Source organism: Mauremys mutica, chromosome 1 (genome assembly GCF_020497125.1).
Source record: "Mauremys mutica isolate MM-2020 ecotype Southern chromosome 1, ASM2049712v1, whole genome shotgun sequence".
Lineage (NCBI taxonomy): Eukaryota > Metazoa > Chordata > Testudines > Geoemydidae > Mauremys > Mauremys mutica.
The window spans coordinates 152,759,463-152,777,557 of record NC_059072.1 but is presented as its reverse complement, the minus strand read 5'-3'; the positions used below and the strand labels follow the sequence as shown (position 1 = coordinate 152,777,557).

At 46.4% G+C, this 18,095-nt stretch overlaps 1 protein-coding gene across 4 annotated transcripts in view; it reads right to left on the bottom strand.

Moving 5' to 3' along the window:
- The window catches only part of MIX23 (mitochondrial matrix import factor 23), a 64,011-nt gene that overhangs the window by 9,809 nt on the left and 36,107 nt on the right, over positions 1-18,095 (bottom strand). For 2 of the 4 annotated variants that reach the window (XM_045000855.1, XM_045000858.1), the window contains exons 2-4: positions 13,787-13,876; positions 4,601-4,726; positions 2,907-3,053 (exon numbers count right to left, since the gene is read on the bottom strand). In XM_045000855.1, coding sequence (XP_044856790.1) covers positions 2,907-3,053; positions 4,601-4,726; positions 13,787-13,876 — 363 coding nt within the window. Of the gene's footprint in view, positions 1-2,906; positions 3,054-4,600; positions 4,727-5,418; positions 5,442-6,146; positions 6,257-13,786; positions 13,877-18,095 lie in introns of those variants that run through there. The other 2 variants (XM_045000864.1, XM_045000865.1) reach the window with 2 other exon arrangements.

Genomic DNA, 18,095 nt, shown 5'->3' with positions numbered 1-18,095 from the left:
CCGACTGCTGCGGGGAGCCCTTGGCCCTTTAAAGCACCGCCCGAGCCCTGCTGCCGGGGGCCCGGGGTTACCGTGCTATATGCGAACCCATGTTATATCGGGTCATGTTATATCAGGGTAGAGGTGTACTCGGAGACAGAGCAATTTCCTGCAATATCCTGTAAAAACCATATTGAATTAAGTTTAAGCATCTTAGGAGTTCATTGTAGTTAAAATGCAAACGTTTGTGTATTATTATGGAATTGTACACAACATCTCTCAAGAGGAGACATTGCTAATGTAAACCTTGGGAAGTGTTAAGAGCTACAAAAGACTATTTGAAACACTGTGCTAGACTAACTTAAGTGGGATTCCTAGGAAATACCTAGGAGGTGAGGAAGAAAACGTCTCACGTCTCACCTCTGGACCCATCGTATCTGCCATAGAGAGACAAAGGTTTACAGACAATTCACCCCTCTTCAAGCTATTGTTTACTAGGGAACACCTTTGTCAGTGACACATTGAGTAACATTTGGTTGCTTGGGAAACAGATGCTGGCCCTTTAACCCAAGGACCATGAATTCAAATCCTCCCCTCAGAAGATTAGTGAGCTGTGACAATTAGCACTTCCCTTCTTGCTGTCTGGGGACACAACGGGACTTCTTTTGGAAGTGTGATTGGTGTATGAATTTTGAGGAAGTGCAACACCACAGAAGTGTACCTCCAGCACTATCTATACATCAGCCCAAGTCCTGCCCCAGAAGAGTTTGGCAGGCTGTGGCAGTACTGTGCTGGGATATGAAACCCAGTATGGCTGATACAGGAGGAACTTGCTGTCATGTTGACAAGGACACCAGAGAGGTCAATGTAAGAGTCCTGGCTAAGACAAATCAGTTATGGGCCAAAGAAGGCTCAGTGAACTCCTGCCAGGCACCACTAGGAACAACAGATCCAGCCTGCATCAAGAACTAATAGGTGCACTCAGTGCATGCCACAGGCACACTGTGCTGAAAATGGAGCAGGGAACTGAGAAAGTTATGCTCTTGTGCAGGACACAGGCACATAGCACTGAGATGGATCAAGCAGGGAAGAGAACACCCATTGAGATCAATAGGGCACTTCACCCCTCTGCTAGCCTCAAATGCTGTAGAGACGTATGCAAAACCTGTTCCCCCCATGCTAGTCTCTGAAATGGAGTAGGGACTCTGGAGGTCCCCTTCCCTTCCCAGGCTACCTCCAAGTTGGTGTATGTGTTCCTCACAGTTGATCAGCTACAGCTTTCTCCCTCTGTGGCCCCTCCGGTACTACTGGTTGTATGAGGTGCCTGAAGGAAGGCACAGCTGGTACCTGAGAGGTGGTGACGTGTAGCCCCAAAGCTTTCCCATTATGCCCCCACCACTACCCTACCCTACCTCCTCACAAAACCAGGAACATTAATAAAAACTTGGTTAAAGGGGAGGTTACAATTGCCTGGCAGTGCCCTAGACCCTTCAAACTGACACCTCCAAAATTCAGGAAGTGTTATTTTGTCCAGAGTAAATTAGAAAAGAAGGAATTGTACAGTTATAGTAATGCTTACCATATCACACACAACCTTAACTCTGCCCCTTGAGTGATAGCAACAGAAATGTACCGTTACTTCGCCCAGTCTAATGAAAACTGCTAGTTTCTCAGCACCTCACACAAACCCCAATATCAGCACTCCTGTTTATACACTTCCATCCTCACTGTATTTTTGCAGCACCATTGACTCAGGGACCTAGGGGTAGGTTGGCAGACCTCACTAGCAACAATAGTTTGAGCTCTTGTTAACAAACTGAGTGAGGGGTTGGTAGGGCCACCTCTCTGAAGCACCCCTTGTGGCAGAGATCAAGGGGGCAGATGGAGGTCCTGGAATGTTAATTAAATTGTGTATTACCATATGCGCTAGTGTTTCCATTTTGTTTATTTCCCTGATTCTCCAAGATCTTCATTTTCAGCAGGCACAAGTTTTGAAAGCTTATGAGTAGAACCCCACCAAATTCACGGCCACAAAAAACGCGTCACAAACCATGAAGTCTGGTCTCCCTGCGTGAAATCTGGTCTTTGGTGTGCTTTTACTCTATACTATACAGATTTCATGGGGGAGACCAGCGTTTCTTAAACTGGAGGTCCTGACCCAAAAGGGAGTTGCAGGTGGGTCGCAAGGGTGTGGGGTTTTTTTTTTGTTTGTTTGTTTGTTTTTGGGGGGGAGGGGTCACATTATTTCCACCCTTACTTCTGCACTTCCTTCAAAGTTGGGCAAAGAGTGGCGGCTGTTGGCCAAGTGCCCAGCTTTGAAGGCAGCGCACACCAGCAGCACAGAAATAAGGGTGGCAATATCATCTCCAGCTGCCCAGCTCTGAAGGCAGCACTATCGCCAGCAGCAGCATAGAAGTAAGAGTAGCAGTACTGCAAACCCCTGCCCGCTCCCTTTTTGGGTCAGGATCCCTACAATTACAACACCGTGACATGAAATTTATGATTTTTAAAATCCTGTGACTGTGAAATTGACCAAAATGGACCATGAATTTGGCAAGGCCCTAGTTATAAGGCCCTGTCAGGACATCTTTAACAAAGGCTTGCTTCTCTTCTTTTTTTAAGTGGGTGACATTAACTGCCTGTTAATGGCTGTTATTTGATTAAGACCATAGTCTATGATTTGGTGAATTAATTGTATTTGTTTTACCTGTTGTCACAACAGATTATAGATTAAAAGCGTGGACAGTTCTGTCTTGTGGACTGAAGGAAGTCCTCTCACCAACCAAGCCAACAAGTAGCCAAACTTGAGTTGTATGAGCTAGAATTCAGAACAGGATGACAGATCTTCACAATGGAAATAATCAATTAGCTGAAACACGAACCCTCCCCTTCTCCCTGAATGAATACCAGGAAGTGATACCACTCACCTTTGTCTGCTCTTGCCTGAGCTGCTTTAATAATGCTACATCATCCTGGGCCTTCTCCCTCTCTTCTCGGAGAGTTTTTACTACATTGGAAGTCTGAGCAATACAGCTTTTGATTATTTTCTCTCTGCTGGCATGAGCCTCCCTCAGCTAATTGGAGAAGAAAAAAAAAAGTCAGATTAACTAGTTCAATGGCCCATGGGAAGAAAAAGCCTCTAAATTACAAAAACAAGTTTTAAAATAATCAGGCTGTGTTGAGTCTCACAGTACTGCTACAATAACAACTCTCTTTGTTGGTAGAGCAGTCTTTCCACAACTGCTCTCCTATACTCCTGCCTATGGGACAGGTCCGCATTTCCATACACCACAAGGAGAGAATACCCCATCTTTCTCTCAGAAATGGATCCCACTCCCCACAAACTGGCAGCTGCATAGAACATCTTATTTCCAATTCTAAAGTAGGTGGGGGAATTGAATTGCAATAGTATAACTATATTGGTCTTTCTATGCTGGCGCATGCTATCAGGGGCTCACATTGCAGGGTACTCAGCAACCTATGGAGCAGGTGCTAGAAGAGCACAACACTAGCAGGGAAAGACACAATAAAGATACTAAAGTGATTCCAATTGCTTTCTTTTAAAAAAAAAACAACACTCTTGGATATAATATTCCCACTCAGTACCAACAATTGAAATTCCTCAATGCTTACAGGAAGTCACTGAAACAAACTGGATTGATGGTGGGACAAGAGACAGGTGGGCTACACCATTATACAAAGTCAACAGGTCACATCTTTCAAAGAGGCTGCTTCTCATTCCCTATTGCTTTGTTGTTTCCTTAGGTCAGGTCTATGCTACAAACTTACATCAGTATACATCCACACCATTGAGTGACATAGTTATACTGACCTAACCCCCAGTGTAGACAGCGATATGTCAACGGTAGAATTTCTCCTGCCAACAAGATTACTGCCTCTCATGGAGGTGGATTATCTACACTGACAGCGGAAGCTCTCCCATCGGCATAGTAGAGTCTTCACTAAAGTGCTACAGTGGGGCTGCTTGTACATGTACACAAGCCTTTACTTTGTGCTAAGCCTGATTCCCACCCACATCCTGCCACCTTATAGGCTCAACTGCTCTAGGAAGGAGTTTCTATGATATAAAAGTTTCAAATCTGGTGGCTGCTGTTATACTCTTTAGAATCAATTGTCTGTGATTCCATAAGAATCAGTTTTGACTCTTTAATCTATATCCTGGCAAGCAATGTTGTTCAGAATACCTAATAACTGAATTTAACAAATAGTATCAGAGAGAGAAAAAAAGTGAAGACCTTAACTTTATAGAAGTAGACTGCTTTGAAAGTACTGCAGAAATGTGTTAGTCCAGCTATTTAGATGGAGTAATGGATGAGCTATCTAACACATACTAAGGTCAGTAGTACATCCTGCAGGAATGCTACAGTGAAGCAAAAAAAACCTATGCATATGGGTATCTGTCGTAAAGCAGCCATTACGTGTGTGAGGAGTGGCTATATAAAAAGTCAAGTAGGCCAGTCGTGGATGCATATTGGTGTATCTGCTGCGCCAGCAATTTGTAACAAGCTGGGGAACGGGTGTTCTTGTGTTTCTGGACACTACATTTAATAAAGCATCAGGAATTGGTTGAAAAAGGCTATAATGGAATAGGTACACTTACAGACTGGTAGAGCTCTTTACAGGTTTGGTTGGCATCGACTTTCCCTGCAAAGGAAGCTGTTGGAAGCGTAGTGTTTAATTCATGGACTATTCTGTCATCAATTGTCCGCATCACCCTGAGCAATTCCTGTATGTAAAAATAAAAAACCTTGCTTATACCATACTCCTCACGTAGCTGGAGTTGCATAGCTTAGATCATCTTATCACGGTAGTGTAGACACGTCTTCGAGAGACAAGGTGGATGAGGTAATATCGTTTCTAATATTTTCAGGTCTCATAGCTCTGTGTGTCTCAAAAGTTTCTCTCTCTTTCACCAACAGAAGTTGGTCCAATAAAAGATATTACCTCACCCACCTTGTCACTGTAATATCCTGGGACTGACAAGGCTACAACAACTGTGGACACATCAGACAATACACAGTTCCATATCTTCTAGGGGCTGCCCAAAGCTCAGATACCATCTCCCGAGTGGTCTACACTTAGTTGGTTAGGTGGAGGGGAGGCAGGGTTTGCAACATTTCTAGACCAGCAAGACCCTTAAGACAGATACATTTATACTGGCAAAGAAGTGCTTCGGCCAGCATTGCTTATTTTGCATAGGAGACTGGCATAAGCTATACTAGCAAAACAAGCTTTTTGCTAGTATACATTGCATATACACTAGGAGAGTTAGGTGAAGACAATGGCCCAAGCATCCACCTGGCACCTCAGACTCCTTCCTTTAGAATCTTCTCCACCCTCCACAACCAGTCTGCAATTTTCACCACCCCCGACTCCTCCCCCACAAGCAGAAAGCCCCAAGCCCCACTGGATACTTGCCTCCCCACCTCACCTCAACTTCGGGAACAGGGCCGCCAAGAGGATTCAGGGGGCCTGGGGTCTTCAGCGGCGGGGGGCACCTGCCGCCGAATTGCCGCCGAAGACCCGGCACTTCAGTGGCGGGTCCTGGGGCAGAAGGACCCCCAACGCAGGTCTTCGGGGCACTTCAGCGGCGGGTCCTGGGGCAGAAGGATCCCCGACGCAGGTCTTCGGGGCACTTCAGCGGCGGGTCCTGGAGCAGAAGGACTCCCCAACGCCGAAGACCCGGAGCGGAAGAAGCTCCAGGGGCCCAGGCCCCACGAGAGATTTCCCGGGCCCCCAGAGCAAGTGAAGGGCCCTGCTCCAGGGGCCCCTGCGGGGCCCAGAGCAAATTGCCCCACTTGCCCCGGGCGGCCCTGTTCGGGAAACACCCCTTGCTCTTGCCTGGCTGCATGGGAGGAGGGACCTTGTCCCCCCACGCTCCCCGCTGGGGGGGGAGGGGCGCCCGCCTGCCTCGTTTCCCCGGCTCTGCGCGGGGAGGCGGGAGCTCGCGCCCCACTGTCAGGCAGGGTCCTGGGAGGGCCCCGCGCGGCCGGCGGCCGGTGGGGGGCGGGGAAGAGGCCGTTTGCCCCCCGGCTCCGCGCGGGGCCGGTCCGGCTGCTCCAACCCGCTCCCGCCGCCCGCAGGGCCCGGCTGACACCCGGCGCGGCGCCCGGCCACGGAGCGGCCCCAGCGGCCCCGGCTCGTACCTGGAACTCGGCAAAGTCCTCGCAGGAGCGGACTCCGCTGGGCGCCGCCATATTGGAGAGGCCGCGGGCCCCGACGCCGGCCAATCAGCGCGGGTGACGCGTGGAGCGTCTGACGGGATTGGCTGGCAGCGCTCGAGGCCGGCCTCTGCGGAGCGCGCGAGGCGGGGCGGGGCGGGGCGGAGCAAAGGGCGAGTTGGGCGGTGTTGAGCTGCGCTGCTGGCTGGGCTGCGCCAGTGTCAGTGACGGGGGAAAGGGGCGCGCATGGGAACTAGGCTCCGGGGGGCTGCGGGTGTCATTCAGCCTTTCTAGGAGCGAAGCCTGGTGCTTACAAGTGCCGGTGGGCGCAGCGCTCCCCGTTGCCGCTGCCAGGGTAGCTGCAGGAGCCGTGCCACTCGTGGGAGACTTGACCAAAAAGTCCCAGGGTGGGCACAGCCGCGTGCCACGCGCCTGCAAACTGCTCTGCGCAGGGCACCCCTGTGAAGCCCCATTGAAGGACACTTTGTATTATGGTGATCGCTGCTTAGAGCAAAGCCCTCACACACTATAAGCGCTTTTATTTTTCCCCATGGTGCTCCACCTCTGCTCAGCCCAAGGCCCTGCCCCCACTCCGCCCCTTTCCCCGGGGCCCCACCCTGCCCCTGCTCCACCCCCTCCTCTGAAGCGTTCCTGGCCCTCCATCTCCCCCAAGTACAGGGGTTCTCAAACTGGGGGTTGTGAGGTTATTACGTGGGGGGTCGTGAGCTGTCAGCCTCCACCCCAAACCCCACTTGCCCCCAGCATTTACAATGCTGTTAAACTAAAAACACTTTTTAATATATGTATAAGGGGGTCACACTCAGGCTTGCTGTGTGAAAGGGGTCACCAGTACAAAAGTTTGAGAACCACTGCCCAAGCATCTCCAGCAAATCCACAGATATCTGCTTCATAGTCGCGCATGTGGATACAGATATCCATGGATCATTTTTGTGGATAGTGGATCAGATGCGAATACAACCACACAGAGCTATACTTGCCAGTGTCCCCACCATGGTCTAGGAGCATTGGCCATGCTCCCAGTCTGCCGACTCCTGGGCAGCAGGGCCCACCCCTAGCTGTGGTGATTGGGGCAGAGGTGCCCCACCTTCTACCCCACTGTGCTGTCGTCGCTCACGAGCTCTCAGGAGCAGCACATAATGCGCTGCCCTTTCCCCCCAACCCGTCGCTGCACCGCCCCTTCTTGAGACCCCACCCCTGCACCACCCCTTACACCCAGTCCCTGCCCTCGCGCCACTTCTTCTCTGCAAGACCCCACCCCTTACGCGCTCATCTCCGCTTCCTCCCACCTCTCAGTTACTAGCCATTGTGAGACGGCTTGCTGCTGCGTATGAGGATATACATAAAAGATGGCTAGTGGGTCGGATTGCATGTTGATTCTGGTGGATGCAAATCCACATTTTTGTATCTACGCAGGGCTCTACTGGTGGGTGCTGAGCACTCACTGTTTTTTTCCATGGGTGCTTAAGCCCCTGAGCACCCACAGATTCAGCGCCTATGCATCACGCCGTCTTTGAGTAGTACTTTGTTCCATGTGTCCATACTGATCCATAAGGAATACAAGAATTGAGGGTGTATTGTAACAAAAGAGGGGGAGGGGTTGGGGGAATTCAAACATCTCCCCTGCAGCTCTTCACACATCTCTTAATAGTTTATATAGACTAATATATATATAAATGTATAGAAACCTGCCTGATGTTTTAGTGGGTCCAGTCTACATTCCTGATCCTTCAAACACGTTTATGCAGATGGCTACTCCTTTGTGGCCCTGCATCTTTGCAAGGGGTATGCTGCAACACGCATTGCAAATATATAGCACAAAGGGAATTTACATACACCGGTGAAAGCAGCGCTCTGAGAGGTGGGGAAAGGGTGACAGTTTTTGAGGAAATAAAATGTAAGGGGCTGGAGGCTCAGAGGACTGACAACAGGATACAGAGGTGTCAGGCAATAGTGAATGAAAGTCTCTCCCTTCTGACCTGGGAGAACGGGGGACTGGATTCTCTGTCATTTCAGCACCAGGGGCTGGACTGCAGCAGGTTTGTTTAGTGCAGTGGTTTTCAACCTTTTTTCATTTGTGGACCCCTAAAAATTTTTGAATGGAGGTGTGGACCCCTTTGGAAATCTTAGATATAGTCTGCAGATACCCAGGGGTCCTTGGACCACAGATTGAAAACCACTGGTTTAGGCTATGTCTACACTACAGGTTATATCAGTATAACTTACGTGGCTCCGGGGTGTTAATAAACCATCCCCTTGAGTGATGTAAGTTATACCAACATAAGCACTGGTGTGGACAGCGTTGTGTCGGCGGGAGAGCTTCTCCTGCCAACATAGCTACTGCTGCTCATTGAGGATGGATTAATTAAGTTGACTGGAGAGCTCTCTCCCATCTGTGTCACTGTAAGCTCTCTCATGTAGACATAGCCTAAATGTGGAAGAAGGGGGCTAGCCTTCTCCCTCCTTATATCTCTCCCCTCCTACCCAGTTGTTGCAGGTAGGTGGAGCTAGGGAGGAACTGTGGCCAGGGAGCAGTTTGTGCCACTACATCGTGTAATGTTACAAACTGCTCCCTACACAATTTGTCCACAAGATACCAAGCAGTGATGGATGGGGACACTCATATCACAATTAGCTCTTACCTTTCTCCATCCTCTGCTAGTCAGGGTGGCAAGTTGTTACAAATGAGAGCACACCTCTTACATTTCCCCATCTCCTTGGTCCAAGGGGTTGTAAAATTGTGACAGATGGGAGTACTCCCAGCACAGTTTGCTATTCCCCATCCTCTGGTCAACAGGGTAGCAAGTTGTGATAGATGGGGACATCCCCATCACATCTTCTACCATTGTGAAACCTCTATTTTAAATCTGGACACAAATAATGGTAGTTTTATCATTTGAAAAAGCACTCTACAGAGTTAAACCTGAGGGTTATTGTATGTAGAACCCTGAATGAAGGAGTTATCTCTTTTGTGACATTCTATACCTTGGGGGAGCATCCTGGAACCCCCATATTCCTCATTTTCATATAATCATGATCTTACATATAAAGCATGCCCTGTAAGGTATCAGGAGAAAGCTTATGATCTTCTGAAAGTCATTTCTCTGTCCATACATGTATATAATTAATGCATATGAAGTTATGAGAATTGTGTTGTATGGTTGTCACTAAAACAAAAAAAAAGTTGGGGAACCAGACAGATATTAGCTCCCCAGCAAGGAAAGTAACCAACACCCAGGTGGAGTATCAATCAATCCATCAACAACCATTGTCCAGCAAAGGAGCTACAATGCAATGACTCAACTGCATGAGGCCACACTAGGAGAATTGCTCAACTTTGCCTGGAGACAGCAATGCCCCCAGACATGCCTGGACTTGTTTTTTCCAACCACATGAACTAAGGATATAAAACAGACAGAGTGGCCACATGCTTGGCCTTCTCCTGCCCCCACCTATGCTGCAAGCAGCTAAGACACTGAGAAGAAGACATGACACCAACAGAGGAGTTTGGCCCAGATTTCAAGGGTGAAATCTGTATACTAAGGACTGCAATATCCAGTGGGGTGAGAAAAACTGCTTAATCTAGTTGTTGCCCAGTCTAATAGGATTGAGAGCTTAGCCTGCATGGTTATATTTTATTTCTTTTGGTAACTAACTCTGACTTTTTGCCTATCACTTAATATCACTTAAAATCTACCTTTTATAGCCAATACATTTGTTTAATTGTTTATCTTTACCAATGACTTCGTATGAAGTGTGGGCAAATCTGCTCGGGTTTGCAAAGGCTGGTGTATATCCACTTTCCATTGAAGAAGTGGTGAACCAATTAATAAATCTGCATTGCTCATCTTCATCAGTTCAAGATGGTATATTCCTGAGGTACAGTGCTCAGAGAGCTGAGTGGGAGGGTTGGCTCTGGTGCCTTTCTCCGTGTGATTCATGAGTGGCTCTGGGAGCATTCATGCAATATAGCTGGGTGTGGGGCTCCACATGCTGTTGTGCTGAGTGATAACAGCACCTGGAGGCATTTGCTGCTGGTCTCTAGCAAGGCATTGTGAGACACAGCCCAGGCTGGAGAGAGTTCAGGGGGGCACAGCGGTTCCACAGTCCCAGGCTGCAACCCGGGGATCCCGTCACATCTTTATTAGTCTTTTTCCTTTGTAAAATTCAGTTTCTATAGTAAACCAACATATAACGCACACAAAACATTGAAAATAGTGTAAAGTGTTGTAGACAGTATTTGGAATACTTACGAATACCATTTACTCACAGGAAGTTAGGCAGAAAATCTACCATTGTTCTTTATACAGACTCCCCCCGCCCCTCTCCCTTGTTACCTCTACACATATTGAACAAGTTCCCAACACAAAATTTGCACTTTTGTACTTTGGCACACATATATGAGTACATTGCTCTCTAATCTTATTTCAGAGACATTTTCTCAGGCCTTTTCCTCACTACTAAAACAGACATGCCTTATCCTCACTGTGTTTTTATCTCAGAATAGCTCCTGCATGTTAGTTACCCTGAAGTTAAAAGAAAACCCCAACTTTTTTTGCAGTAAGGAAAAGGCCTCAGGACTAGATTCTCAAAGGGACATAGGCATTGTGGTGCCGAGCATCACAATGCCTAATTTTCAGGGACTTAGAAAATCAGTGGAACACCACTGAAATTTACAAAGCCTAAATTAGGCACCTAGGCTTAGGCTCCCTATGCAATGAATGGGAATAGACAGGCACCTTAGAATGGGATTAACAAAAACCAGCATACTAGCCTAAACTAACCAATGGGAAATGCTGATATAAGGGGTATGTCATAAACCCTTCCCCCTCACAGAATTCAGCACCTAAATCTGAACTGCCTAAGGGTGCTTGTCTCCACTAACAATTCACAACTAGGAACCTCTCTCCTGGAGTCAGGCAGTTTAGAGGCCTACATTTTCACTTTTGAGAATATTAGGCCACAGGAGGAGGCAATGGTGTGGTGCCCACCTTATAATTTATAGTCCAATGGTTAGAGCCTTAACCTAGGATGTGGGAGACCCCTGTTCACATTCTTTCTCCCCCTCTACCAGCGTGGGGGAATGAACCGTGGTCTCCCAAATCCCAGGTGAGTGCTCTAACCACTGCACTAAAAATTATAAAATAGGCAATAACACTGCCACCACTATCACCTCTTCTGGACAGATTTTGCATGGGAACTGATCCATTCAGTAAGCAGCCCCCGAGTGTGCCTGCCAGATTAGGCCTTGCATGCAGGATAGGCATTTGTCCACCTATCTTCCCTTGATTGTTAATCACACTGGGGCTTAGGCGGGAGATAAGCATCCAGATACCTAGAGTGAGGCAGCAGTGCACATGTTCAGAGGCAGCAATTTAGGCACCTAGGGATCTTTTGCACTGAAAACGTAGGCACTGAGTGAGTTTGGGCACCTACAGGATTCATTGGGAGTTTTGTGAATTCCAGTGGAGCTTAGAACTGGGATGTAGGCACCTTAATCTATAGGTGCCTATATGTACCTGTAAATCTAATCCAAGTCTCTGTAATGTGGCCATAATATGTAGCATATGTATTGGGCTTCTTCAGATCTTGATAAGAATGTCAGTGACCTCTTTTTATTCAAAACACTTCTCAGTGTCGTCAGCAAACCCATCCCTCACAGCAGATGTGCATGCGCTTTCATTGATATCACATGACTATCTTAAGCAGATATATTGATAAAATTCCCCCCCTGAGGCCTGACTGGCTGAGCTATCAGGTCAGTAAATGGGATGTGACAGTGCAGGTGGCTTGCCTACAATGAAAGCTTCAGAAACAAATACAGAGCATGTCTAGTAACTGTTATACCCTATTTCTGGATGTTTCTGGATCAGGGGATTAGCCCCGTACTTTGCACATGTGCTGAGACACAACATCTCAATGTTTCAAGTGAGCTGAAAATAATTTTAATACAGCCTATCAGACCTTTCTGTATATTGCAATCATGGACTCATTCTTATTTCCATCATAATGTAGAAAGGTGTAGGAGACAATGCTGTGTTTGTAAATTAAATTTTCCTGGGAGCACATAGTTAGTAAACGATAAGGTTCACATCATGTGTGGTTAGCAAGCAAGTATAAGCTGAGATTTGAGGAATCTTTACAGTTTGAAGCACCAAAAATGTGGATCAGTTGATTCATTCTAATGGGACAAGAGTGCCACCACTCTAGGTCTGTTGTTCATAGAAGGGATCACTGTACAAGTAGGCCAATAACCTCCGTGGGCCCAGCAGGATCTACCATGATACTATCAGGTCTTCATTCTCTTGGTCATGACAAATGTCTTGACCAGTGCAGGGCAGAGAGAAGCGAGATCAGCTTAAATTTGTTGACTGAAATAACGCAAGGCTCTGGTGTTTTCAGCCAGACCAAAGGCAAAATGGAAAAACTCAGTCTGCAAAGTTCTTACAGTGCTAACTGCTGCAGATTAGTTACCAGATAAGAAATGGACTTTATCAAGGTTTGTAAAGACTGACTAATGTAAACAAAATATATTGGGAAAACTACTCTCAGAAGCAGAATCATTAACAAGGAATGTAAATTGCTTTATGCTGACTAATAGATGCATTCAGCTCACAAGCAAAATGTATGAATCAAATTATGGAATTTGGTTGTTGTAGCTATAAATGTGTTTAAAAAGGAGATATTATGTAACCAGAATAAGAAAGTGACTAGTATTGGATAAGTATAGTACATTATATTTAGAATTCTTTATATTCATGCTGAAATTATACTATAATTAGGTGCTGTATCTTTGCATAACTCTTGCTCTATATACCGCAGGAGAGTACAATGCTTGAAAAATACACTCAACCCTCCAGTCTTTAGGTATTCTGCTATGCTTGGCTGCCGTAGATCTTCCATCTTGCAAATATGTGTGGAGCCAGATTAAGTCTATAAGGTTTATAGTGTAAGCCAATATGATATGCAATATTATATACAATATCACGTTTTTGTATACCTATTAATTTTATTCATGTTAAGCTCTTCCAAAATGCTTTTGCTTACATTAAACTGTGTAATCAAGGGAAGATGTGAAGAATTGTCATCTCAGTGTTAGTTATAAAAACATTCCAAAGAACAAGGACAATACAGTGTTGCTGATGCTTAGTTAACATGCCCTCTGTACCAAGCTATAACCGGTGAAGGATGTCTCTAAGGTTTTCCTGGCTTCTGGAATATGCTCAAAAACAGGATAATAAACTAATTACAAACTGCAGGGGCTGTGGAAGCCTAGCAAAAAGTCTTCAAAATATGTCAAAGGTAATAGATAAGTAGGATAAGAAATAATGCAAAGAAATGGTGAAACCCTCAACACTAGTATATATGGAGGCAGAGTGAAACTCAGATTGAGTCAGTTGGCCAGCCGCCCAACTGTCTCCCAGATCAGTGGTAGCATATTGTTCTTCCTTTCTCCTTGTTGTTTTAATCTTTGACTAATAATCTTTGATTAATAAAGTTGATTAGGCCTATTTATTTGACAACTCTTGTTATCAAATTAAATCAAACCTGTATCAAATTTTAACCATAAACCATGTATTGAAATTTTGTCATGCCAAAATTGATACCTGTAAAGTGCTGTGGAGGCTTTGCTGCTCAGGGCAACACTCAGGAGAGTTAAGATGAGTGCTCCATTGCTTTCTTCCTTCTCTTTGGATCTAAAAAAATCAAATGTGGGTTACACTTGGACTGTACAAAAATGTTCAAGACAGGTCAAAAGCTTGATGATTTACAGTGTTTTGGGAAAGGATTCCTGCAGTCTTCTATGGTTGCCCTGACTGCCATTGTCAAAACTATAAGTCACTTACTTTTGAATGAGTGCATCCACATGGGCTTTGGGAGTTGTAACTTATGTGCATTAACTTTACACACTTCCTGTGCCTATGTAGACAAACCCTTAGGAAGTAAAGGGGAGGGAATAAAGGACATGGGGGGGGGGGGTTTGCAGAGATTCAAATGCAAATAACTCTGATGGCAAAGGAACAGTATTACTGACAAAATCAGTGTCAGAGTTGTCGGACAATTATGATGCATTTAACATCTAAGTCAGCATTACAGTCTGTGTCCTCAATGCTGAGAAAATGTATGTTGTTACCATGGTGTAGGGTCGCCAGATGTCCTGATTTTATAGGGAGAGTTCTGATATTCTAGGCTTTGTCTTATATAGGCGCCTATTACCCGCCCCATCCCCTGTCCTGATTTTTCACATTTGCTATTTGGTCACCCTACCATGGAATAACTAACATGCATTAGCTCTTCCACTGTAAAACCACAGTGGGGACAAGGCACTTTAGTTTCACTAAAAGGCAAACTAGGTGAGCTCACCACTATGCCCCTCCCCCCGATCAATGCAAAGGAGTAATAGAATAATTCGTTTTTAAAAAAATCTTTGATTTTGGCTATACAAAACAGTAAACTTGTCAGAATGAAGAACATCACTTAACTGTGGTGGTCAATCTATTTTGGGGTTGTACATCTATGATTAATAAATATTACAGTAGAAGCTTATCTTTGAAAAAAATTTCATACAAGAAAGGCTTCTTAGGGCCAGATTGCTAAAGGTATTTAGGTCACTAGTGGGATTTTCAAAAAAATCGAGGTGCTTTCAACCTTTAAAAATGTGGGGGGCACTCTGCCGGTCGCCGCGAGGGTGGCAGGCAGGGTGCCTTCAGCGGCATGCCTGCGGAGGGTCCGCTGGTCCCACGGCTTCGGCGGACCTCCCGCAGGTGTGCTGCCGAATCCACGGGACCGGGGACCTCCCACAGGCAAGCCACCGAAGGCAGCCTGCCTGCCGTGCTTGGGGCGGCAAAATACCTAGAGCTGCCCCTGGTTCTATACACAAGTGGCAACATGAAAAAGCACTAGCAGGGTACATAGAAAGGCAAAATAACACTTGACAAAGGAAATCCCATTGGCAGATCAAAGGAAACTGAAGAAGTTTTGACACCAACCCAGGAAATCAGTTAGCCTTGAAATCATATGATCCGAAAGAACCGAACTCGTATTATAAAAAAAAATTAAATGTAAATTACAAAATTGCAATAAAATAAAATAAAAACAGGAAGTTTTGTACTAGAAACATTGTGAGATGTGATTGCTGAAGCTACTAGCAACTATTAATATTTTCAATAATTATCTGCTACTAAAACAGAAATAGCTGTTAGTAGCTTCAGCAGTCACATCTCAGTGTTTTTAGTATAACATTGTATTTTTATTGTGATTTTGTAATGTACAATTTTTAATTCCAAATGTTTATTCCTTTTTCTTTTCATCTCTCTGCACAATGTCAGCAGAGTTAAATGAAGAAGCGTTAACAGTAATAAAAATGACATTTTAAAAAGTAAATAATGTAAAGCATGAAATTGTATTTTCAGTGGATTACAAGAAAAAGGCAGTCCAATTCAGGCAATCAGAAGAGCAGGTAAGCTAAATTTGTGAACTAGGTGGCTTCATGCAGATATATAGACTGAAAGGGAGCCTTTTAAACTCTAAAACTAGAGCCCTGCGCAGTTACAAAAATGTGGATCCGAATCCAATCCACATCCACCAGAACCAACCCGTGATCTGATCCACAAGCTGTCTTTTACCTGTGCCTACACCCGCAGCAGCAAGCCTTCTCACAAGGGCTAGCGAGGCGGGGGGCAGGGGAAGTGGAGATGAGCGAGCCGGGGCAGCATGGGGTCTTAGGGGCAGGGTCACAAGGAGAAGAGGTGGCATGGGCTGGGGGGCTGGGGGGAAGGGCCAGTGCATTGTGTGCTGCTCCCGGGGACACGCGAGCGACAGCAGCAGCATGTGCATCACAGCGGGGTAGAGGGGTGGGGTCCTGGAGCCATGCCCACTCCAATCCCCATGGCCGGGGGTGGGCCCTGCTGCCCAGGAGCCAGTGGGTCGGGAGTGCGGCTGGTGCTGCCAGGCTGGGCCATGGAGGGGAAGCTGGTGCTGCCTGAGGGGCCTGAGCCACTGGATAGGAAGCAGCACAGCAAGCGGGTGCTAGATGCCCCAACCCCAGCCTCCTTCCCAGCCTCAGCCACTTGCTGCTGGCCACCGGCCTTGAGCGTGCTGTACCCCCCCACTCCCCAGCTGCCTGAGCTAGATGCTGCGGGACAGGTGCCGTCAGTGAGTAGCACCCTGCATGGTTGTATATGCATTCGATCCATTATCCACAAAAATGGTCTGCAGATGCAAAAACCACTTAGGGCAATTATATACTTTTTAAGGAGGTGCATGTAAAATATCTCACCAAATTTCATCTCTATTACCAGCACAATCTCTCATTTCAGATAGAGAAGCAAAGCAGGACATGGTGCATTTACAAACCCAGCCCTGGGAAGCAGGTGCTGAGATGCACCCTCCTGAGAGAGGGAAAGCAAAGCCCCTCTGCCACCTGCACCCTGTTTCTGTAACCAGTACCCATGGCCAAAGGGCTGGAACTAGGGATGCTACCGCACCCCCTGGCTTGAAGTGGTTCCCACCTGTGATGTTGCACTCCACATGTTTTATGGAAATATGCTTATGAGTGTAAATATAATGTAACTGGAATATGTTTTATGCAAAAGGTCTCTTGTAAAGTATCATTACAAAGCTTATAATCTGTTGAGTGTGTTCATCCTATTTGTATGAATGTATCATTCTTGGATCTGAAGCTATAAATATGAAGTATTACTCTGAAGTCCTATTGTAACTATGCAAAGTGTGGGTCATTAATGGTGGCTTGGAATCTTGATGGGTCCCCTTAACTATGACAATTGGTTGTAAATGGCTCTGTTTACTTATAAGCCTTCCTGTGTTTGTAAAGAATGGACGCCTGGGGTCTCACAGGACATATGACCATGTCACCTGGTACTGGAATCCATCTTAAACCTGGTGCTTTTCCATTTAGAAGGAGGGGTGGGAACCCAGAGAGACAAAAGATTCCCACCTTGTGCCAAAGCTATAAAAGTGGGTGGAACAGAACAAACGGGGTTGCCCGTCATGAGAAATCCCCTAGTTACCACCTGAGCTGGAGCTAACAAGAACTGTACCGGAGAAAGGATTGGTCCCAGGCTAGGAAGGAGTCCAGTCTGTGAAAGAAGTTTATTGGAACGTCTCTGAGGATGAGATTTACCTGTATCCAGTTTCTTAAATGTATTAGGCTTAGACTGGCATGTTTTGTTTTATTTTGCTTGGTAACTTACTTTGTTCTGTCTGTTGTTACTTGAAACCACTTAAATCCTACTTTTTATACTTAATACAATCACTTTTGTTTATTAGTAAACCCAGAGTAAGTGATTAATACCTGGAGGAGCAAACAGCAGTGCATATCTCTCCATCAGTTTTTTAGAGGCTGGACAATTTATGAGTTTACCCTGTATAAGCTTTATACAGAGTAAAACAGATTTATCTGGGGTTTGGATCCCATTGGGAGCTGGGTGTCTGGATGCTGGAGATGGGAGTACTTGCTGAGCAGTTTTTGTTTAAAGTCTGCCGCTTTGGGGGTGTGGACCAGACCTGGGTCTGTGTTGCAGCAGACTGGTGTGTCTGGCTCAGCAAGGCAGGGTTCTGGAGTCCCAAGCTGGCAGGGAAAATGGGCTCAGAGGCAGTTTCAGCACATCATATAACAGTCCCAAGGGGGTCTCTGTGACCGAACCCATCATACCACCATTATATACAAGGTTTACAGTTTGATTCAGCACCCCACACCCATCACCCCCTCCTGCACCCAAACTCCCTCCCAGAGCCTGCACCCCTCACGCGCTCCACACCCCCAGCCTGGCGCAAGGGAGGGTGGGGGACGGAGCGAGCAGGGCAGGGCCTCGGGGAACAGGCAGGACGGGGAGGGGGCAGTGCAGGGGTATTTGGGGATGTGTGATTAGCCACCTGCCAACCCTACTCCTTCCC